Consider the following 21576-nt stretch of genomic DNA (forward strand, 5'->3'; position numbering starts at 1 on the left):
CAAAGTATCATTCCTCTTTCACTAAAAGTTTAAAACAGGCCAATATGATCCAAACTGAACACAAGGGTTAAATAATGATCCCATGCGAAGCTTTTGGGTAACTTTGAACTACTTAAAGTCTTTGTTTCTTTTTGCTTGGCGCAGAATGTTTTGAAATAACACTTGCGGCTCATTTTCATTCCTTCAGAACAAATAAGTAGTGTCAGTGAAGACGGGACATGGATATTGAAAACATTTCTTTCATACATCACTCCCCGAAGAGCGTTTCTCACCAGCAGACACAAAGAAGATTCCGGCGCTGAGAATAACGTTGTGCCGGCTTTTGTAGAACTCGCTGGCGGCCACGCACAGCCCTCCCATGAACAGCAGCCCCACGCTCAGGATGGGGAAGATGCTGGACGCCCTCACTGCACCTGTAGGACATATGTGCACACCTCCAATCAGTGGCAGCCGTGCCTTCATGGGTGGTAACTGTGCTTACGTGGTAACAAGGGCATTGAGGACATTAGTCAGTAGTAAGTTGACGTTCCTTGATCTGATTATTTATACTTACGTGGTACCTCAGAGGTATCTTATGTATGTTATTTCTAACGTTTTCACTATCTTGATTGTTGTCAAGCCATTGTTGTGATTATTAGCAAAATGTATAAACAAGTTAACAACAAACTGTGGACTTAAAAAGCTAAAGACTTCATTCATTTAAACAAATTGTCTTTGTTTTTTGTATTTTTAGGGCTAAGCTACCAAGCCACATGCTAGCTAGGCAGAACTCTGACTGTACTACTATACCTAGGGTGAGCAAATCTCACCCTACTTTTTACTCTTTAGTAACCTCCAAATGAAGGGCACCCATACAAAAAGACATGCAGTACAAAAGGGCTTGATTGCAAAGCAATTTGTAATGTAAGTGTGTAATGTGACTGAAAATGTACCAAACAGTATTTTTACAGGATGCTGCAGTGGCCTCTCTTTTGAACATGCTGATAGAAGAATAACCTTAATGATCTTAATAAATTATTTGCATGGCAGATGTAATGCAATTACCTTATTGCACAGCTTATCTTTGACATATTGTGTAGTTACACATCAAGATATATGAACTCATTTATGAATACTCCTGGGATTTTGGCCCCACCACACCTGTTGTATCAGGCCTATCCTCTCAAAATGTATTTCAAACCCCTGACCTCAGCTTGTCCTGGGAGGGAATGTGGTGGTTGGGGTCTGCTCTTCCCAGAGGCATTGATCTTAGCTGCGAGTAACTCAGGCTTCACAGATTACACACAGTGCAGCAGACCACATCTGAGCCCAGGTCCACACGCACACGCCTCTCTCCAATTAGCTCCAGACCACTTGGAGCAGAAGAAACCGCACTTGCCACACATGAGGCATCTCCAGCTCAGTGACCTGACAGTGGCAATCTCAGTCAGATCAAGACCAAACGGCTTGATGGAAACAGGACACCCAAACCACAGAATCGACACTTCACACGACTGTGATCAACATCTGCATGCTGTACTGGCTCTCCTCGCGACCACGTCATGGACCTGTGGGTTGCCATGTGTTGCTAAATGTTTGAGATTCTTTCACTATTTAGCTTTCTAACTAAGGAATGTGTTAATTGTATCAGAAATCAAGAGAAAGTCAAATCTTCAAAGGATTACTAACTACTGTATCACAAACAATTCATGGACATGTTTTCCTGGTTCACATTGCAACAAGCACACAATTACAGTGAAATCCTGAAAACTGCTCATGGAATATTAAATCCGAAAGGAAGATAGTCATGCATTATGTGGATTGAAAAATCTGGCCAGGAACAATCAAAGTGAGGACCATTGGTGATTACTGACACGGAACGTAACTATTACCCTTTTGGAAAAAAGGTACTGCAGACCTTTGATGTAGAAAGAGATAAAAGACCACCTTAGCTCACTTGCAATAATAAATTCCTCATAGGGATCCAAGTAGAAATTATCATTCATAGGCATTATCAATTCACTTTGTATCCGGCCTTTCTACAAAGCTGGTTATATCTATTGACGTACACATGCCCATTTCCATATCTAAAGTGAACAATCTTAATGCATATCATTGACAGGCTTCATTGAGAGGCAGCACTTGAACGGCGATTTTTGGACGTGCGTGTCTTTGAAGGTTAACACTTCCACTCTGTCTGGGAAAGAGCAGCCAGTTGATTGTTATTCAGACGTGCCTCCTCTCTCCTGGGGTCGAGGAAGATTCTCACCTTCTCATCTGCCCCTTATCTCCTCTCCCCTGCACCCCTCCGCCTCCTCCTCTATCTCTCCCTTTCTCTCTTTCCTTATTATGTTTTTCTCTTTTGAGGATAAGCAGCCTCCCATGGTGCACTTCATTAATAAATCGGACCCTGGGGGGAGATTAAATATTCCTCCGTCTTCTTGTTTTCGTGCTATTGTTGGTAATGTATCACTGGCCAAACAGCCCGTGATTACATATTGAAATTGCGGGTCTCCATTAGCGGGACATGGATAGCAGCCGTGCCGCGCGGGAGGAGTGATTGCGGCGTCGCAGGCAGGGCGAGGCTCTCAGAGGGGCCGCAGCCATGCGGAGAGCAGCTATCGCTCACGTCCCCATCTCTCCTCTTAGAGAGAACAGTGCAGGATCGCTCCTCTTAGAGAGAACAGAGCAGGCTCGCTCCTCTTAGAGAGAACAGAGCAGGATCACTCCTCTTAGAGAGAACAGAGCAGGATCACTCCTCTTAGAGAGAACAGAGCAGGGTCACTCCTCTTAGAGAGAACAGAGCAGGGTCACTCCTCTTAGAGAGAACAGAGCAGGGTCACTCCTCTTAGAGAGAACAGTGCAGGATCACTCCTCTTAGAGAGAACAGTGCAGGATCACTCCTCTTAGAGAGAACGGAGCAGGATCACTCCTCTTAGAGAGAACGGAGCAGGATCACTCCTCTTAGAGAGAACGGAGCAGGATCACTCCTCTTAGAGAGAACGGAGCAGGATCTCTCCTCTTAGTGTAAATGGAGCAGGGTCTCTCCTTTTAGTGTAAATGGAGCAGGATCTCTCCTCTCATAAGCCGCGTTTCCACCAAAATTACCCGGAACTTTCAGTCCCAGGAACTACTTTACCAGGAACTAAAAGGTTCCTGCAGCTAATGGTTGTCTGCGTTTCCACCGGGGTCTAAAGTACCGCGAAGATTAGGCAAATTAGCCCACTGACGTTGTCGTCGGTCCATCTGTCATATGATTTCTTCTGTAACCCCATACTACCACCGAAGTAGCCTACATTATTTTCTAATAACCGGGACAGCCCGGAGGGGTTTATTCCACTTATATACAACGGGTTACCAGCAATGACTATATATGGTTACTTTTGTATTTATTGATTTTCATATATCCTCTCAAACACATTCATTAACAGCAGAAAACATGCACACGTTGTAAACAATTTGCTGTTTTATTACTTTCTCGTCGTCAATTCCATATAGGCTAATCGCAAAATGACAAGAATGGAACGAAAACTCGGACTTGCGTGAAAATGTAAATTAGTAGTGGTACAGCCACCGTTTGCTTTCCTTCAAAGTTACTGCTAGCCGAGCAGCGAAGTGTGCCCTCCAGATGCAAACCATGCACCATAAATGAGTCCATAATCTTCCTGGTCTTTTCGTGGAATTGAAAAATGGCAGTAAAATTGAGTAAAATTACGGCAGTCTGAAAAAGCTAAAGGGAAGATTACTAGAATTAACCTGTTATTTTACCCGGATAAAAAGTGCGGAAGGTGATTTCCAGTTTGCTTGTACTGTATCACCAATGTTAATTATGCAGAACTACCGCATAACTCACATAACTGTATCAAACGTTTTGAGTCAATTACAATGGGCTAACAAAGAAAATCCGGAAGAAAATATTCAGCAACCGAATTAATCCGTTTGAATGTTTTGGTAGCCTACGTAATATGCTGTCCCAGCACGAATGCTTAGCATTTTATAAAACGAATACTAAAGCAAGAAAAGAACAGAAGAGCACACGTTATAATTCCAAGACGTTGACAGGCTATAACCAAAAGTAGGCTACTGCGCTGCATAACATACAAGTTTGATTTGAAGTTATTATGAAAATAAATTGGTTTGCTGCTGCATATTTTCAAACATGGCGGGTAATGGCGGAAAATAAATACAACACAAATGCTACGAGTACTCGACCAATCAGAAATGTTCAGCGCTGCAAGCTCCACCCAAAAGGTTCCTGTACTTTCGGAAAGTACTACCCCCCGAGCAGGAACGTTTTGGGGGGTAAAACAAAGCCCCCAGAACTAAATTTAGACCCTAGTTCCTCAAAAGGTTCCTAGTTCCGGGGTATAGTTCCTGCGGTGGAAACGCGGCTATAGAGAGTAGAGCAGGATCTCTCCTCTTAGAGTGAGAGGAGCAGGATCTCTCCTCTTAGAGTGAGAGGAGCAGGGTCTCTCCTCTTAGAGTGAACGGAGCAGGATCTCTCCTCTTAGTGTGAAAGGAGCAGGATCTCTCCTCTTAGAGTAAATGGAGCAGGATCTCTCCTCTTAGTGTGAATGGAGCAGGATCTCTCCTCTTAGTGTGAATGGAGCAGGATCTCTCCTCTTAGAGTGAGAGGAGCAGGATCTCTCCTCTTAGTGTGAATGGAGCAGGATCTCTCCTCTTAGAGTAAATGGAGCAGGATCTCTCCTCTTAGAGTGAGAGGAGCAGGATCTCTCCTCTTAGTGTGAATGGAGCAGGATCTCTCCTCTTAGAGTGAGAGGAGCAGGATCTCTCCTCTTAGTGTGAATGGAGCAGGATCTCTCCTCTTAGAGTGAGAGGAGCAGGATCTCTCCTCTTAGAGTGAGAGGAGCAGGATCTCTCCTCTTAGAGTGAGAGGAGCAGGCTCGCTCCCCTTAGAGTGAGGAGAGCAGGATCGCTCCTCTTAATGCGAGTGAAGCAGAAACGCTCCTCTTAGAGTGAGGAGAGCAGGCTCGCTCCTCTTAGAGTGAGGAGAGCAGGATCACTCCTCTTAGTACGAGTGGAGCAGTGTGACCCCAAGAAAACAGATCGGCAGAAACAAAAAGGGACATATAGTCCCTCCATCCTGCAGCACCATTTGCAAGACGAGTCTGGGAAGAGGTCCAAATGTACCCAGTCCATTTTCCATCACAATCACAATACGTTATAATCAGAGTTATTTTGAAAATGACTATCTGTATTTCCTGTCTACAGTATGTCAGTGTGTATGTGCTTAGAGGAGAAAAAGCCAAAATACTTTTTTTATCCAGTTTTATTAGTATTGATACTAATTGATGAAAACTCTCTTCCATACTTGTTCCTGTGTTCCTGCCCTGCCACTTGTTGGGAATAAAAAACATTATTTTATTCCCTCTATCCCATAATGTGCGACTGCATGACAAACATGCAATATACATTTAGTTATATTTAGAGACATACGACTGCATGACAAACATGCAATATACATTTAGTTATATTTAGAGACATACGTATGCTGAGTAAGAGAGGACTAAGGTGGCATCAGTCCTGGACTCCAGCTCAAAGAGGGACCAGCGACACACAAACACATATAAGTTTGGACAAAATAATGGAAACTCCACATGAAAGAGACTTTAACTTTAAAGTAAATAAATCACAGTTACAAAGGCAGCTGCACAGATGAGTCACAGTACTGTATGTTGAAAACCAATCAGCAGTATGTTCCAGCTAGAAAAGGTCTGGCAATCAGAACTTTGGCATATGATTTGTTTTCCAAAGCAACATGTAGTAAGGCTAACTAACAGAGTTATAAGTGGCCCAAATAGTCAGTGCCTGAATTGCAGGTATATTGGTCACTACAAAAAAAAAAAAAATTTCAAAAATCAAAAATTATGACATTTGTGACAAAAAGTATATGCCAAGCACAATCTGCATTGGTAAAGAGGTCACGATAAACAGTGGTCAAAGCTCACCGACCTAAACAGACGGACACAAGATAGTTGCTAAAGACCCCAAAACTATGGTCTCAAAACGACTACAATTCTCAAAATACCACAGAATCGAATCTCTTTGTGACCCAGTCTCAACAAAAGCTGTATATCATGACCTTCACAAAGCTGGTTTTTATTCAGGGCTGCCATTTGGAAACTTGTTTCCAAGGCTAATGCACAAAGATACATAAACTAGTGTAATGAGCACAGCACCTGGGCTTACACAAGGAGAAAGCCATGGGAAGCCTTGAACCCACAATGACTGTGTAAACACTCTGAAACATGGTGGCAATCTGTAATGGTATTGAAGTCACTGATAGATCTGCATGGTTGTATAATGGACAACAGCCATTTTACAAGACACACAGACACACACACAATATCCTCAGAAAATGATTGGGAGAATGAAGGCTGAAAACACCAAGGAATGTGAAAATTCATCTAATAGCATGGATGGCACTTACTGAAACCTCTGACAGAACTACTGTACCTTCAGTGCATGCGAGACTCAAAGTGGGTCACAGAGAGAGCGATTCGTATTACAGCACAGCGCTTGCAACTGAGCTGTTAAACCAGGCTTCACTAACACTGATTTTGTTTATCATGCCATGTTGAGAAAACGCGGAATTGAAGTGAAACGGGGAATATGTAATGTGCGAGACCCTATGACCTTATAATAATTGTTTATGTTATAGGCATCCATGCATACTGGTAAAATATATAGCATTTCCCCAATTTTTGCTGAAGATAAATCCCATAGTGTTTCAAGCTTCTATGGCTTGATTGTTACTGCAAGGATTTTATTTTTTAGGTCACATCTACCTTATTATACAGGGCAGCTATCATCCCATACAAGACAGGTAATTTTTGGTCAAATTACAGGGTCAGCAATATTCAAAATGTCTTTATTATATACTGTACATTAATTTTAGCTCTGTCCTCAGAATTCTTATTAAAAGTGTGCTTTGGGTGTCTAAATATTACATATTCTCTGGAAAATCTAAAAACTAGACTACTAGATTGACTTACTTCTTTCATGCAAACTAAGTGGAATATTGTTGGGAAAATCACATCATACGTCACTAGCTGCCATTACTGTACACTTACGATAGACTGGATTTTAATTTGATATTTAAATTTTGGATCTGGCCATTGTGATTCACAATTCACTGTGGTTGCTAGATTTATTCAACCATACATGAGTACAACATAAATAATGTTATGATCATTTCTATCCTTTAGAAAGGGGTCAATATATTCTTGTATCTTATGCAAAATAAATGGACAATGTGAGGTTTAATTTCTCATGTTTGTTCGGCATGTGTGTGCGTGTGTTATGACATTTTAAAAAATGTTTTCTCCATTTTCTATTTTGCATAATTTTGATACTTAGACTTGATGAAAGTAGCTGGTCTCTGGTTATTAGAGCTCAGTGTTGCACCACAGGTCATTTATTGTCCATGAGAGGTGCATTGTAGCTTTGCCATGTTGAAGCACAACGCACACTTGTTTAACTTGGAGGAACTTTGGAATGGGCATGAGGTTAATTTGTTCCCTGCAACTGTGCTTCAATGGCAAAACAATCCAATCAGTGGCTGGAAGGGTAGGGATATCTGCATAGACAAGCATGGCTCTTCTCTGAAGCATGTGACATCAGCCACCACTTCCTTATCACAGTTTGCAAGTTGGACTCACACGAACAAAGGAAGACACTTCACGTGTAGCTTCACAGATGGACCTGCTGACACCTGATCAATCAGTGGCTGCTGGTGTGCCATGAGAAGCTATGATCCCATCCGACTGAAACCCTCCCACCCCTGGGCGATGTTTGGGCCAGTCATGTGTCACCAGGCAGGGCTGCCCGGCACAGCTGGCACTGGCATGCTCCAGAATCAGAACATTGCCCTACCTGGATGAGCCACCCAGCATTCCTTCCTGTCCAGTTTTGATTGATGTGATCCATAACACTCCCAAAAATGTGAACTCCCTTATTTACCGAAAGCTTGTTCCTGTAATGATTGATTGGCTAAAGTCATTACCCTGAATAAAGCAGCGTGAAGGCCTCTTCCTCCGAGAACCAACACATTATACAACACACTGTAAAATGTAGTATAGCCTGATTGCAGAAGACATGTAATGCACATGTGGCTTCAAGGAAAGTGACCATGTCAGTGAAGCAGACCACTATGATGAGCACAACTGTGTGTTGGGAAGCTAACTTCACTATGGGGTGGCTATCGGTCTGAATGCATCCAGGTTTGTGCTAGTGCACTAATTAACACAGTCTACTGGGGGTGCACATCCTTATCAAATACCGCTTCATCCTGAGTCTATTCTGCACTCTCATCTTCAGATGGTAAAGAAAGAGTCTCGCTCCTGCTTGTCTCCAGCCTCGTCAGTAACAGCAGCTCGTAATGAGTTTAGCTGTGAGCAAATCACCACCAGCCATTCCCAGATGGGCTCACTCAGCCTCAGAGGCTGCAAAAAGCTGCCCCACATGGATATTTCCTTATTTTCTGCCTGCCTGCTTTGTTAGACATGAGGGCCAAGCCCGGATTTTAAAAGACATTTTCTGTTTACAGGTCATTCTGTGCCAATTTTAAAACTTGTCCATTTCATTTTTTTTTCTAGAAAATTCATTGGATAGAGTTCTGACTGAGTCCAAGGCAAAGTTTTTGTATAGAGATAAGCATTTTCCAGAGTGTAAAGGGAATTTATAATTTGATTAAAACTATGACCTCTTCATGTAGAAGCCCAAATGAACATTAGAGATATGTTTCGAGGAGCCCTGTGAATCAATATATAAATCGAAGGAAATTAATGCAAGGTGCTGTACGTGATGATTACTACCTTGCTGCTAGAAGCCCTGGCAATTAAAAAAAAAAAAAAAAAAGTATATTTCTGTTTTTGACTTCCCTTTGACTGGTCACAATTTAAAGGTGAAATGGGAAAAATGCTAAATGAAACGAAATGTATTTTTTGTAGCACCCACAAGCCAACTAATGAAAGGGAAAGCTGAATGGAAAGGCACACATGATTCCTATATCTTATCTAATTTAATGCTCCTCTCTGCCCCACTATTTGCAGAGATCTGATCAGAAGATCCTGCCAAGGCATATGTGGCTTATAGCCGGGTGACATCATCCCAAACCCAGCTCACACAACACAACATGCCACAACACCCGAGGAAGGGAGGAGGGGTCCCTAGAGATCAAAGATTGTGCACTTTTCAAGAAACACGCCACTGAAAAGAATGCCACTAAAAACAGAGAAGATAAATCTCAGTTTTACGTCCATGTCAGTTCTTACATAACTATCCAGTACGTCAGAGGGGTGTAATGTGAGTCCTTGAGGGCGATTGCTATATTTGTCACTGAGCTAACTTCATGATATGCTTGATTGGATGTATCTAGTGTTTCACCCAGATTTTATGCAACATTCAGTTGCCAAACAATTTAAAGGCACAGAGAGAGAATGGTCTAAATGGCCGTGTTCCTTGTTCTAATACAGGAAATTTAGAAGCTCAAAAAGTGAGAAAGACTTCATCCGTTTAACCACCCTTTTTTATTTATACTGCTTGAGAGATATCAAGAATATCAAAAAATAAAATAAATAGCAATTTTGTCTGATTCAATGTCTGGTTCAAATTTAAAGTTAAAAACAAAGCAGAATATTGCTACCCGAGCTATACACTATAATGCTCATGCCGGACTGCAAAATTCAGTAAGGATTCACTTTAGCGACACAGTTTCTGTGTATTTTCGAGTAATGGCGTATAGTGGCAGGTGTGTGAATATGTGTGTGTCTGTGTGTGTCTGTGTGTGCGTGCGTGTGTGTGTATGTACGCGTGCGTGTGTGTGTATGTATGCGTGCGTGTGTGTGTATGTGTGCGTGCGTGTGTGTGTATTGCACGCGTGCGTGTGTGTGTTTGTGCGGGAAGGGGCCGACACACTCACGTAGTAGGTACTCGGCTGCGTCCTGCTCATAGTCGGCGTCCTCTAGAAAGTGGTCGATTTTCTTGCAGACTCCTCTGAATGTTCCTGTGGCGATGAAAGAACACAGACGCACACAGCTGCTGTTAGCCTCCCGCTGCGCGCTTAGAGTCGGGGAGGGGGGGCGGGGGTCTGGGGGGGGGGCTCACCGTTTCAGGGCGTGCGCCGCTGCCAGGTATAAAGTTTATAATCAACCCCGTGCGCCAGCGAGGCCGCTTCGTCCCGGAGACCGAGGTGCGGAGCGTCTGTCAGCCAACGCGCAACGCAAGCCCCGCGCCCCCTGAATGTGCGCACGGCCTGTGTGCGCGGATGTGCACGCGCGCTTTAGCATGTGAGCCTGTGTGTGCGGATGTGCACGCGCGCTTTAGCATGTGAGCCTGTGTGTGCGGATGTGCACGCGCGCTTTAGCATGTGAGCCTGTGGTGCGGATGTGCACGCGCGCTTTAGCATGTGAGCCTGTGTGTGCGGATGTGCACGCGCGCTTTAGCATGTGAGCCTGTGTGTGCGGATGTGCACGCGCGCTTTAGCATGTGAGCCTGTGTGTGCGGATGTGCACGCGCGCTTTAGCATGTGAGCCTGTGTGTGCGGATGTGCACGCGCGCTTTAGCATGTGAGCCTGTGTGCGCGGATGTGCACGCGCGCTTTAGCATGTGAGCCTGTGTGTGCGGATGTGCACGCGCGCTTTAGCATGTGAGCCTGTGTGTTTGGATGTGCTTTTTGTGTACATGTGCACTATACCAAGCGTGTATCTGTGAGTGCGTGCTAATACGACTGTACGCAAACGTAATATGGGATACCAGTCAGTCCCTTTAATTCTGTAATTGAGCACATTCCTGAAAAGGAAAAAAAGAGCATATACACTCTGACACTGTCAGGAGATAATGACAAATTAAAAAAGAACATTCGTGCCCTCAGGCTTAATATGAGACACATTACATGTGCAGTACATGCTTTTTTCATTCCCCACCGACAGTTCCATCATCAAACCTTTTCAGTTTCTGACAGCCAATCAGATTTGTATCACTGAGCCCAAGTTGGCCGTAAATTACATCAATTGCCATTTTAAAGAAGCGTATATCCCTATGGTTTTATACCCAGTGGTAGCGGGATAATGAAGGAACTACTTAGTATTGCACATCAAAGGAATTAAAGATCATGGCGTGAAGCCTATGGAATACATATCTCTATCATGGCAGCAAAAAACCGCCAACAGGGTGACAGAAGAATAGTAAACCATGTTATGGCAAGCCATACTCTTACCCACAGCTACCCTCATCATGCGTGAGACAATGTCACAGTTTTTAAATAATGACTGTAGATGTGGAGAAAGAATTTTTGATATCTATGGCAATGGGCATGAACATAACACAACACAGGAGTAATAAGCTAGACAGTGGAAAGACAATCCCACCAATCAGTACACACCATTCATCCATTAGACTATTTCAAGAATCATACACAAATAAGTATTAATTATCTACTATTGCACTATTTGTGCAAATTCCAATGAGTCCAACACATTACCAATAAAAAATCGACTGGATGTGCTGAATTTCCCCTCTTAGTTGTCCCACAATGGACACTACAATCTACCTCTACATGTTAACAATACATCGTACGTATAAGACTAAACTATGCATAGAAGAGAGACATTTTTAATGAGCTTGTTCATTAAAAAGATTTACTCAGACTATTACAGAATCTAAGGGGGAGAATCAAAAAATAATATGCTGGGCAAAGGCAAAAATGTCTTTGGGAAATTTTAATCTGAGTTACGCTAGGATCATGTGAAAACCCTTCTTGTGTCCATAAAGCTTTTTATATTTTAATAGTTTGTTCTTATACATTGTACCAAATGTTTAACAATTCATTCTACTTTACCACAGGGTCAAATTCTATGTTCACAGGAAGTCAAACAGTAAAAATGGCCATGCTGTACTGATGCGTATGAAATATTTAAGATGGCATTAAAGAAACATACATAGTGAATTTAGTCTATCTCCGTCTTACGGAAGCCTCTGCTTATAATATGAAGAGAGAAATATGCTGTAAAGCGGGGCATCTCCATGAGTTAATCTCCAAACCGTAATTTCTACATGTTCACTGAATGCTAAAATTCAGGGCACACTGCTGCCTAGCACTAATCAGCTCCTTTTCTGGTAGCTATAGCTGACTGAGGTGGGAGAACTCAAGGAAGAAAATAATAATAACTCTTTAATCTGTTCATCAGCTAGCGGCTAAAATTAGTCTGGTAAGGTCTGGATGAACGTTGGGCTGCTGGGGTTCTCCCCACTTATGTGCGATAAACTTGAATTTCTGAAAAGCTGAACCCCTCTGCACATCCTGGAATATGATATATGTGTGCTTTGGGTGGAGTCTCGCTGAAAAGACGATGTGTCCCATTGAATTGTTAAGTGCATTCAGGTTTGAGATAACTGTGCTTTTTAAATCTGGTTTGATCTATGCAGCCTTTGCCTATCGGCCAGCGTGTGGAATTACAGCTCAATCACTATTTAAATGAACGACGTGTAGGAAAGCGGAATAAAGCCAAGAGTTCCCAAAAGGTTGATCATATGAATAAAACACAACAAAAAAGTTGGGAAACCACTTAGGTGCTGAAAAAAATGTAGATTTATTAAGCCCTTAACACACAAAGCGAGTATCTAGCGCTGGAGCAAAGGAGGCTATCTGCACTGCTGACTATGTGCTGGTGAGACGTTTCGAGCCCAACCTCTTTCCTCAAGCAGCATTCACTCCCCAACTAGTTACATGCAAATATCCTCCCTCTCTGAAATACCCTGAGGAAATACATTATTATCATTTTTTTTTTACTTCTATTGATTTTATATATTGATTTTTAGATTAGTTTATTGTTTTGAAATTATTACAATGCAAAGCCAAGACTTGGATTTCCATGTATCAAATTCTGTCTGTACTGAACCTCTGTGACATGATATTGTCTTATAAAAAATCTAATTCGATAATAATTAGGTCTAATATGCTCATTTGGCTCATAGACACAGTTGTATATAATTTTAACTGAAAAAGTGTGAGAAAACAGGCATAGTGAGAATTAATGTGCTCATTATAATAATTACCTTGTTGCAAAAATGAGAAAAGAAAATTGATCTTTGCTGTTAAGTGTTAATTGTTAATGCTGCTGCCTGCCTTACTCAGTACATTATTCATATGCACCACAGACTCCATACATACATTATCATGTTACCTATCTATACATCTGTACTGTAGGCTTATGCATTTTTGTAACTAGTCTATGCACCTTGCTCAAGGGTATAACTACAATGTCCCATTTGGGAACTGAACACACAACCATCTGGTTACAGCCCCAAATCTTCAGTCTGCAGCTTGTTCATTACAGAAAACACTGCTTCAGCCGGAACCCCATGTGAATGTGCAAGCCACCTACCCCAACACATGACACCCCGTGTGCGGAACATACTGACTTTTTCCAATTCAATTGACGTTTTCGTAATCTCATATTTTATTGGCAGGACTTGATCGCTCTGCTTTCACTGTTTTCTGTTTCACTCCAATTAAGCAGTGAAGATATCGATGCATTAGAATGAATCCCAGCAATGGCTGTTTAGCATGACGCAGTTTGATCTGCATTGTGTGAGGGAGGTGAGAGAAGAGGAGCCGCAATTACTGAGCCCACCAGCCTCAAGGTCACGACTCAGTGGAACAAGCAGAGCTGCCTTAACAAGGAAAAGAGGGAGCAGGAAGACAGATCAATGAGAGACATGCCACTCACTGTGTATGTGTGTGTGTGTGTGTGTGTTTGTGTGTGCACGTACGTGTGTGTGTGTTTGTGTGTGTGCGTACGTGTGTGTGTGTGTGTGTGTGTGTGTGTGTGTGTGCGTACGTGTGTGTGTGTGTGTGTGTGTGTGTGTGTGTGCAGTGCAAATTTGTGCATTTCCAGTCCAAAGGGTGACAACAGCCATAACAGAGCATCACAATTTAAAGACCCCAGCCAGAACAATAGAACACAAAACAGAACACAAGACCCCCTTGCCTGTCATGGTATTGTTTCCCTTTAAAAAATGAAATAAATTAATAATGTTCACACATGAACAAAAAAGAACAAACTACTAACTCTAGCAACAGCTTTCAAATTCTTACCAAACTCAGCAAGAAGAATTCAAAGACAGGAGATAAAAAGGAACAGGCTATTCTTTAAAAAATAAAAGAAAAACCTGTCTCTTGAAGTATCTTAAAGTCAAGATGAAGCAGGAAAGATTTGGGCTCTAATTAAAGTAGCTCTGTAGAAGCATGCAGCCACAATCACAGAAGGGCAGCAAGCAGCCTTCCCAGATCTCTGGGAAGTGGCTCCACCTAATAGGCAATTAAAGGGAAGTTCTGTGCGCAGACATGTGTGTGTGTGTGTGTGTGTGCACGTATGTATGTGTGTGTAGGTGCACGTGCACATGCACGCATGTCTGTGTGTGTATGCGTGTGTGTGCGTATGTGTGTGTGTGTGTGTACGTGTGTGTGTGTGTGTATAAGTGTGCATATGTGTGTGTATGTGAGTGTGCATTTGTATGTTAATGTGTATATGTGTGTGTGTGTGTGTGTGCGTGTGTGCGAGTGTGTGTGTGTGTATACAGGAGGAAGGGGCATGCATCTCCTTATTCCCACAGCATGTCAAGAGGGTCGAGCTGTTAATAACTGCTGTCACCTGCCATTTGCCTCCAGATCCCTCATGCACAGGGTGCTATTGCTCTCTATCCTCTTGTAGCCCTCAGTGGATTGTACATCACTGGTTTGTAGTGAGTAAAAACAAAATTGTTTTTTTTGTTATCTTGACCTGTTGGTGTCACACAACTACCTGTGAATGGAGAAATTACATGATCTGTATTTACACAGATAATTAATCCATTCATCAGCCCATCCATTATCATTCACCAGTAATGCTTTTAAGGGGTCTGACTGAGCTTGGCTATTACAGATCTATGCAAGACAGACCACAGCCTGGGCAGGAGAGTAGTACATTCCTGGGCATAGACAAAAACACATATGTTGAGTTGGACGGAGCACGGAATAGACATTTAATTTAACCCAGACAGCATGCATAGATGATAGGAAATGTACTTGTTAGCTCCTGTTTTATGGCAAAAAAATGATTAAATATCAAACAATATTGGCCATCTGAATATGAAACTGCATAGGTAGAAGAAGCACAACATTGTTTAGAGCTATGTATTACAAACCAAAAATAAAAACCAAAAACAACAGTAAACAGTATAATCATGCAGCACATGGCTGCTTTTAGAATCTATCTGATATGGTTAGGCATATGTTTCCATTTTAATAACCCAAACTACCAAAATGCAGCACTTTACCATAACGACAGATGCAGTGGTGTCCAAATAGCTCCAAAGAGGGCCTGCTACATTAAACAGGAAAATATTTAATTGTCTTTTATCTGTCCACTACTCTGCTGCGATCACTGTAAACACTCTTTCAGTAAATAACCTCTCTTTTTAAAGGGAGACACGATTATCCTCTTAACAGGAAAGCTAATGTCATTATCTCATTAGTCCCTCGAGAAAAAAGAACACAGCACCCTTCATGAAAGAATTTATGATGCAATAAAGTCGTTTTCATCTTAAAAACTTTTCAGTGCCTTTGAGGCAAAAGATTAAATATTTCTAGAAAGCATATCTTAAACCTAAAGTTGGTTCTAATGAATAATGGCATGTTTAAAGAATATTTTAAGTGAATATGAGATAACAACGGTTATGTTTTTATGTGTATAAGTAATTGATTGTATATACCGTGCTCACTATTGGCCAGATCCTGACTCCAGTGCTTTTTACATACTCCTATCTTCACAGGATTTATGTGCATCTGAGACATGCTCACCCTCACTTGAGCTAAGCAGGTGCTTAACTCCAAAATGGCTGATCCATGCAGAGCTGCACTGAATATAGTTAAATTAGTTCATCCCAATCCGCACCCGCAGATGGACAAAATGAATTTGCCCAGAGCTCCCATTCCAATTCCATTCAGTTAATAAACCCCTCTACTTGGCGCTGCAAGGTATTTGCATGAAAAAGTGGGAACATATGTGTTGATCGGATTCTATTTTAAGGAGGACGCACCTACATTTCAATGAGATGCCATCCCAAGTGTGCATCTCCCATGCTTATCCTACCTAAGACACCCAAGCCAGGATGCACAGAGGGAAAATAAGTGTTCACAAAGGGATGTTAAGCACACATATCTCAAGCCAGGATCATCTATATGAATGGGATGCACTCATGAAATGAGTGACTCACTGATATTCTTCCTGGGGCGTGTGAGCTTTAGATTGGGTATAGTGAGGAATAACGGAAGCCCGATCTAGCCTCAGCCACGGTGACATTATGTGTCCTGGAAATCACTTAAAACAACCAGACACCTCGGCATCTGCATCTCACACCAGGGCTAATGGAATAGGACGAATGTCCTGCTGTTGATGGAGGGAGAAGGAGAGGGCTTGTAGGAAGAGGAATTTTCAATTAATTCCAGCCTTTGGACTGCGCCACATCTTGTCCGTTTCTATAGCTTTAGTTCCTCCTAGTGAGCAAAGGGCAGGAAGCCGCTCCTGGGCATTAGACCTTTCAGCCGAAGAAAACAGGCCGCACACAAAAGCCACTGGAGTGAATAATTCAACAGAGATGTCTTTAAAATACGACAGCTTTGCTGGGGGTTGGGGGGGGGGGGGTGGTCTGCGGGGTGGAGGGGGTGGGGGAACTCACAAGATTAAATGTGCACAAATCAGATATCCTTTGCCAGAGCTGCACAAGCCTCCTTCCTATTGCTTCCCAAACCTTTCCCCATGCAGGGACACAAAGGAAGAGAAAGGCAGAAATGGATAAAATAAAGAGAATGTTTGGCAAAAGGAAATGTATTATTAAACTTATTATTAAACTGAAATGTATTCTGCCATTTTTATTCAATCTGTTTTTCTCTGTCTTTCTACAAATGTTAACAGCCTGACTTTCAAGGAGAACAAGTGCGGAAATTGACAGAGCGTTCGGTGCTGCAAATAAGCATCCTTATGAGAGGAGTGTCTGTGCCGTCTCTAAGATTATATGTTCCTGATAGGAGTGGTTTAAAAACCTTCCCTCACCGTTCTCCTCAGCCAAAGCAGAGGGCAGTCATTTTCCCCTCTCATCCTTAAGGGGAACTCAGAGAAATGCAGGAGCAAACCGCTCAAGCTGTAATCTTCTCTGTGCTACTCAAAGAACACGAGTCGTGTCTTCAGAGGACATATTTGGGTAGTCCAGACTCCCACAACGCCCCTATCATGGAGAGCTGGAAGTTAACGTGGGACCATTAATGGTATAGACACTCTCTCTCTTCTGGAGAATGCCCAGAATGAGCATAAGTGTTAAGCCACACACGGCCCTGAAGCTAAATTCAGCCTTTTAACCTATAAGATGCCAAGTTCATTCATTTGGGTGGGTAAGAATGACATGTTAAAAAAGATCCTCAGTAAGTAACTGAAGTAATACGACAATGAAACAGGAGCGGCGAGTTTTAAAGTGTAAGTGAAAGCATTTGAACTTATTAGACAGTTTTATAAACCTGCTCTTTTAGAGGGCCTACTGGCTTTATTTCATTACAGCAAATTCAATACAGAATGGGTAACGTAGGATGTATCAGAAAAGACAGCACCTTATTTCTCCCATCATCAGTCTACAGCCATGACCTTCAGTCTCTACCTCCAGCTGTTCCAATAGTGACCCACTTTTCGACCCTACTGTTAAATCAAGTGCAGCTGTGCATTACTTTTTCTGTTTAACTTATTATTTTATGAAACATTCTGTACATCTCAAGATCTATCCAATGCCTTAATAGGATATTTCTGTAGCGATAGCCATGACATGAGTTTGGAAATGGTGCATTTTTTTTGTTCCTGCATGACAGCAGTGAGCGATAAAACCACTCCCTCCTCATGGATGCTTATTCTTCCGCTTGAAAGATTAGCTTCTAGTACAGTACTTGGTGCATTTTGTTCCACAAACAAATACTGTCGGAAGTTGAGTGAATTGATAGGAGTGAGGAGCAGTGCTGGCTGCATTGCATCCTTCATTGCTGCCCTGATGTTTAACGGTCAGTGCTCAGCTTTTAGCCTCAAACACACGGATGTTTTTGTTTGATGCCCTTAATGTTTCAAAGAATATCTTCATTGTGCCGTTGAAAGCCCATTGGTATTGGTTTTTTGCACCATGCGTTTTAAAGATTACTGTCAAAGCTGTTCACACAAATATGCTGCCAGCTTTGCTTTACCCTGAAACAGTGAAAACCTGGCAGCACTTTAAAATACAAATTAGAGAGAAAGAGGCAGCAATAGCATGGATGCCTTGTGGAAACCAAGCTGTTTTTCGCCAGTTCCTGAAATTCTTTTTCCCATAATAGTGGGACGAGTCACAGAGCTAAAAAAATGATTCGTTTCAAGCTTTTGACACGGCAAGCCATGCATATTCATCAGGGCTTTGTTTTAATGGTCTCTAAAGAACACGGTTGTTATCCAAAGTCTTCATCTAGATATTAATCCTCCTGGGATTTTTTTCTTTGTGCCTTGGGATTAACTACCCTCTTCATAATTTAACTAAATGCTACAAGTATGAGGAAATCTTTGGTAAAGCCATGTTACCAGTGCAAATTTGAGAGTGCCAGTTTTTACATTCAGCTCGGCAGCTCTGAAGTATATTATCATAAACCTATAATCTGTAGTGTCAAACAATGTGCAGGGGGGAGGCAGGCAGCTATGACTTAAACAAATTCATACTTCATCACTGCTTCAGCTCCCTTCAGGCATGCACTGTACTGCACATTCCTGCAGTTATGTGCACATCAATGTTTTCTCAAAGGGGAGGTGTCATGCCTTTTAAGACAAATTCAAATGCGTTTGACTTTGATTGCTTCCACTGAAAACATTCCTCAAATGGGAATTAATACCCACACAACATCTTACAAAACCTACATGTCATGATTACCATATAGGTTTTGATAAAGAGAGTTTCAAAATATCACTGTCTACACCACATGGCGCAATAGCACAAAATAAATTACTATCATATATAAGCACTTTCATCAAAGTTGCATGCCTCACCTACAAACACACGCTCCTGCAAGTCAATACGTGAGAAGAACTAGGGCATGAGGCCGAGGCATGAGGCTGTTTTAGGAATACGTCAAAGTCATGGCTATTTGTTCAACCAACAAAACAAAAAAAAGTCTTTCACAAAATGGCTGCCGTACATCATCCAAATGGGTGTTGCTTCCGATCTTTACATAACAACAACCTACCTGGTTGATCTAGCGCCTGCAGAGTGAAAGCATCAGCTAAAAGCAGGTACATGCATGCACTAGCCGACTCTTTCCCATGTTCACAAAGGATACTGCAGAAATGGGATGGGCCAAAAAAAAAAATATTACTTGGAAATTTCAAATTAAGAAAAAAGTAAAATAGTGGAAAAGTGCTGCACTGAACACTGGGTAATGTATGATTAAAACTGCGGTATCTTGCTGCCAAACCTTCAATTTAATTTCACTTCAAAAGTCAGCAATGCATATATACAATTCCTCTACCCCTCTACAAATGAATGGAATATTGATATGATGAATCCAGCACTGACCTCAGTCTATGCACCGAAAGTGATCATTAAATTTGTATTCTAGATATTATGTGTTTATGTGTGATTAAATTTGTGATTAATCACAATAATTATTTTGTAATAGCGTATTATTTATCACAATAGATTCCTGAAATCATTTAACAGCCCTACTCATTACACATTGGAGAATCACACACTGTGGCATTGCACATTTTCCTGACACCACTGCTGTCGTACTCAATGGCTGTGCAGCTGATCGTGGAGGTTGTACAGTCATGGCTGGCAAATGCAGTTATTCAACATTAGTCACTAATGACACTGAAATCTGTTTGATAGAGAGCACTAATAGCAGCCTGGTCATTTGGGCATAGAAGAGCAGAGAAGCCCTCAAGGTCCAGGTCCAAGGTCTGTCTCTCTCTCTCTCTCTCTCTCTCACACACACACACATGCACAGACATACAGAATGATCGTTGTCACATCAATGTCCTTTAAGGCAGGCATCATGCTTCATTTAACTTTCCATTAAAACACTTTTATGCGGAACTGTGCAGGAGAATGCGATATAGGTCACCCAAAGAGAGCTGCTGGCTCTCACCAAAAGCCCAGGCCTCATCTCCACAGAGAGGCCGTCCACAGTTGCAGGCAGTTCTCTCCAGCATGGGTTTAATTGAATTACGTGCGGGTTTGTTACCCCCACAGAATGTGGTCCAGCTGCACTGCGGTGTGTGGTCTGCATTCAGCCAGCATTGTGGCTGCAGAACAGAAGACAGCCACCGCCTTAGAGGACTGAGTGACTTTAGCTGCATTATAATCCCTGCAGCACTCTGGTGGTCTGCTCTTAACTACCTTCCTTTAAGACATCAAGACACATTCTTAATATGGGACCCAACACCTCCACAGGCGTGTGGCCTGAAATTGAAATTTTCCTACAAAGAGGCACAGCACATGTGGTATCCCATCGATCTGATGCCTAAACCACAGCATCCTTGATATTTTATCTGAATGTCTCCTTGGTCTGGGAGATGCTATGATCAATCTGATCAATCAAAAGACTGAGAATTCCCCTCACATGCTGGGATCCAGCTTTTAATGGATTATGAGTCACTGGAGAATTATTTGCGCCAACCCTCAGTGCTGACAGATTAGCTAATAGAGAAATAACCGGTTGTGCTATGCAGATCTACAGCTGTGCTCCAACCACTAATATACACTAAAAAGAGTACAAATTCTGTGTATGACGACAGTGAACAGAACCAGTACCATGTATTATGGGATTAAACTGAATGCAAATATATGAAGCCTACCTGCATAGACATACAATATTGCAATTATAATTGTACTGACCAAAACTATTGAAGGGTCTTCACCAAAGCATAATTATACTGTGGGAACCAGAATTGTGGTTCAAGGTTGTGCAATATAATTACATACATAAACACAAAGAGATATTTCGACAGTATGAAATCTAAAAGTATCATTAAGAAAAAAAGCTAATGGAAAACACCAATGCCCTCCAGGAACCCAATGTCATGCTGAGTTTTCCTCTCCAGAACTAGCCAGCTAAGTATTGGCAGGAAATACATAAATAAATAAATAAATAAATAAATAGTCACCCAAGAAAAAACCAAGACATGTACAGGTTCAATATTTAAGGGGCTATTTTACTTTCTGGGGTTTCTGATATTATTTCAAGTGTATGCTATTGATTGGCCCTGACAGTTTTTGTGTGTGATTAAGGATATTTTAGATGTTTAGCGAAGTTTCTGATGACAGGTATAGGACATTTGAGGATTTGTGGTCTAAAGCGAGAATATCGACTTTAAGTAACGCTAAAGCAGCTTTTAAAGCGACATTATGCCTCCAGAGTTTATATATAAGCATATTACTTGATAATTCTTCAAAACATGCATTTAATACTATTTTGCTTTGGGCCTATTTTATCCAGCACACACACCCTGAGACCACTGTAGAAAAGAAGTACCGGCACAA

The 21576-nt window shown here is 41.9% G+C and overlaps 1 protein-coding gene across 1 annotated transcript in view; it reads right to left on the reverse strand.

Annotated features, from left to right (window-relative positions):
- LOC135248251 (voltage-dependent calcium channel gamma-3 subunit-like) overlaps positions 1 to 21576 on the reverse strand; it is a 42321-nt gene that overhangs the window by 5683 nt on the left and 15062 nt on the right. Inside the window, exons 2-3 of the mRNA XM_064322653.1 lie at positions 9923 to 10006; positions 273 to 413 (exon numbers count right to left, since the gene is read on the reverse strand). Of these exons, the coding sequence (XP_064178723.1) occupies positions 273 to 413; positions 9923 to 10006 (225 nt within the window). The remainder of the gene's footprint in view (positions 1 to 272; positions 414 to 9922; positions 10007 to 21576) is intronic.

This window comes from Anguilla rostrata, chromosome 2 (assembly GCF_018555375.3).
Source record: "Anguilla rostrata isolate EN2019 chromosome 2, ASM1855537v3, whole genome shotgun sequence".
NCBI lineage: Eukaryota > Metazoa > Chordata > Actinopteri > Anguilliformes > Anguillidae > Anguilla > Anguilla rostrata.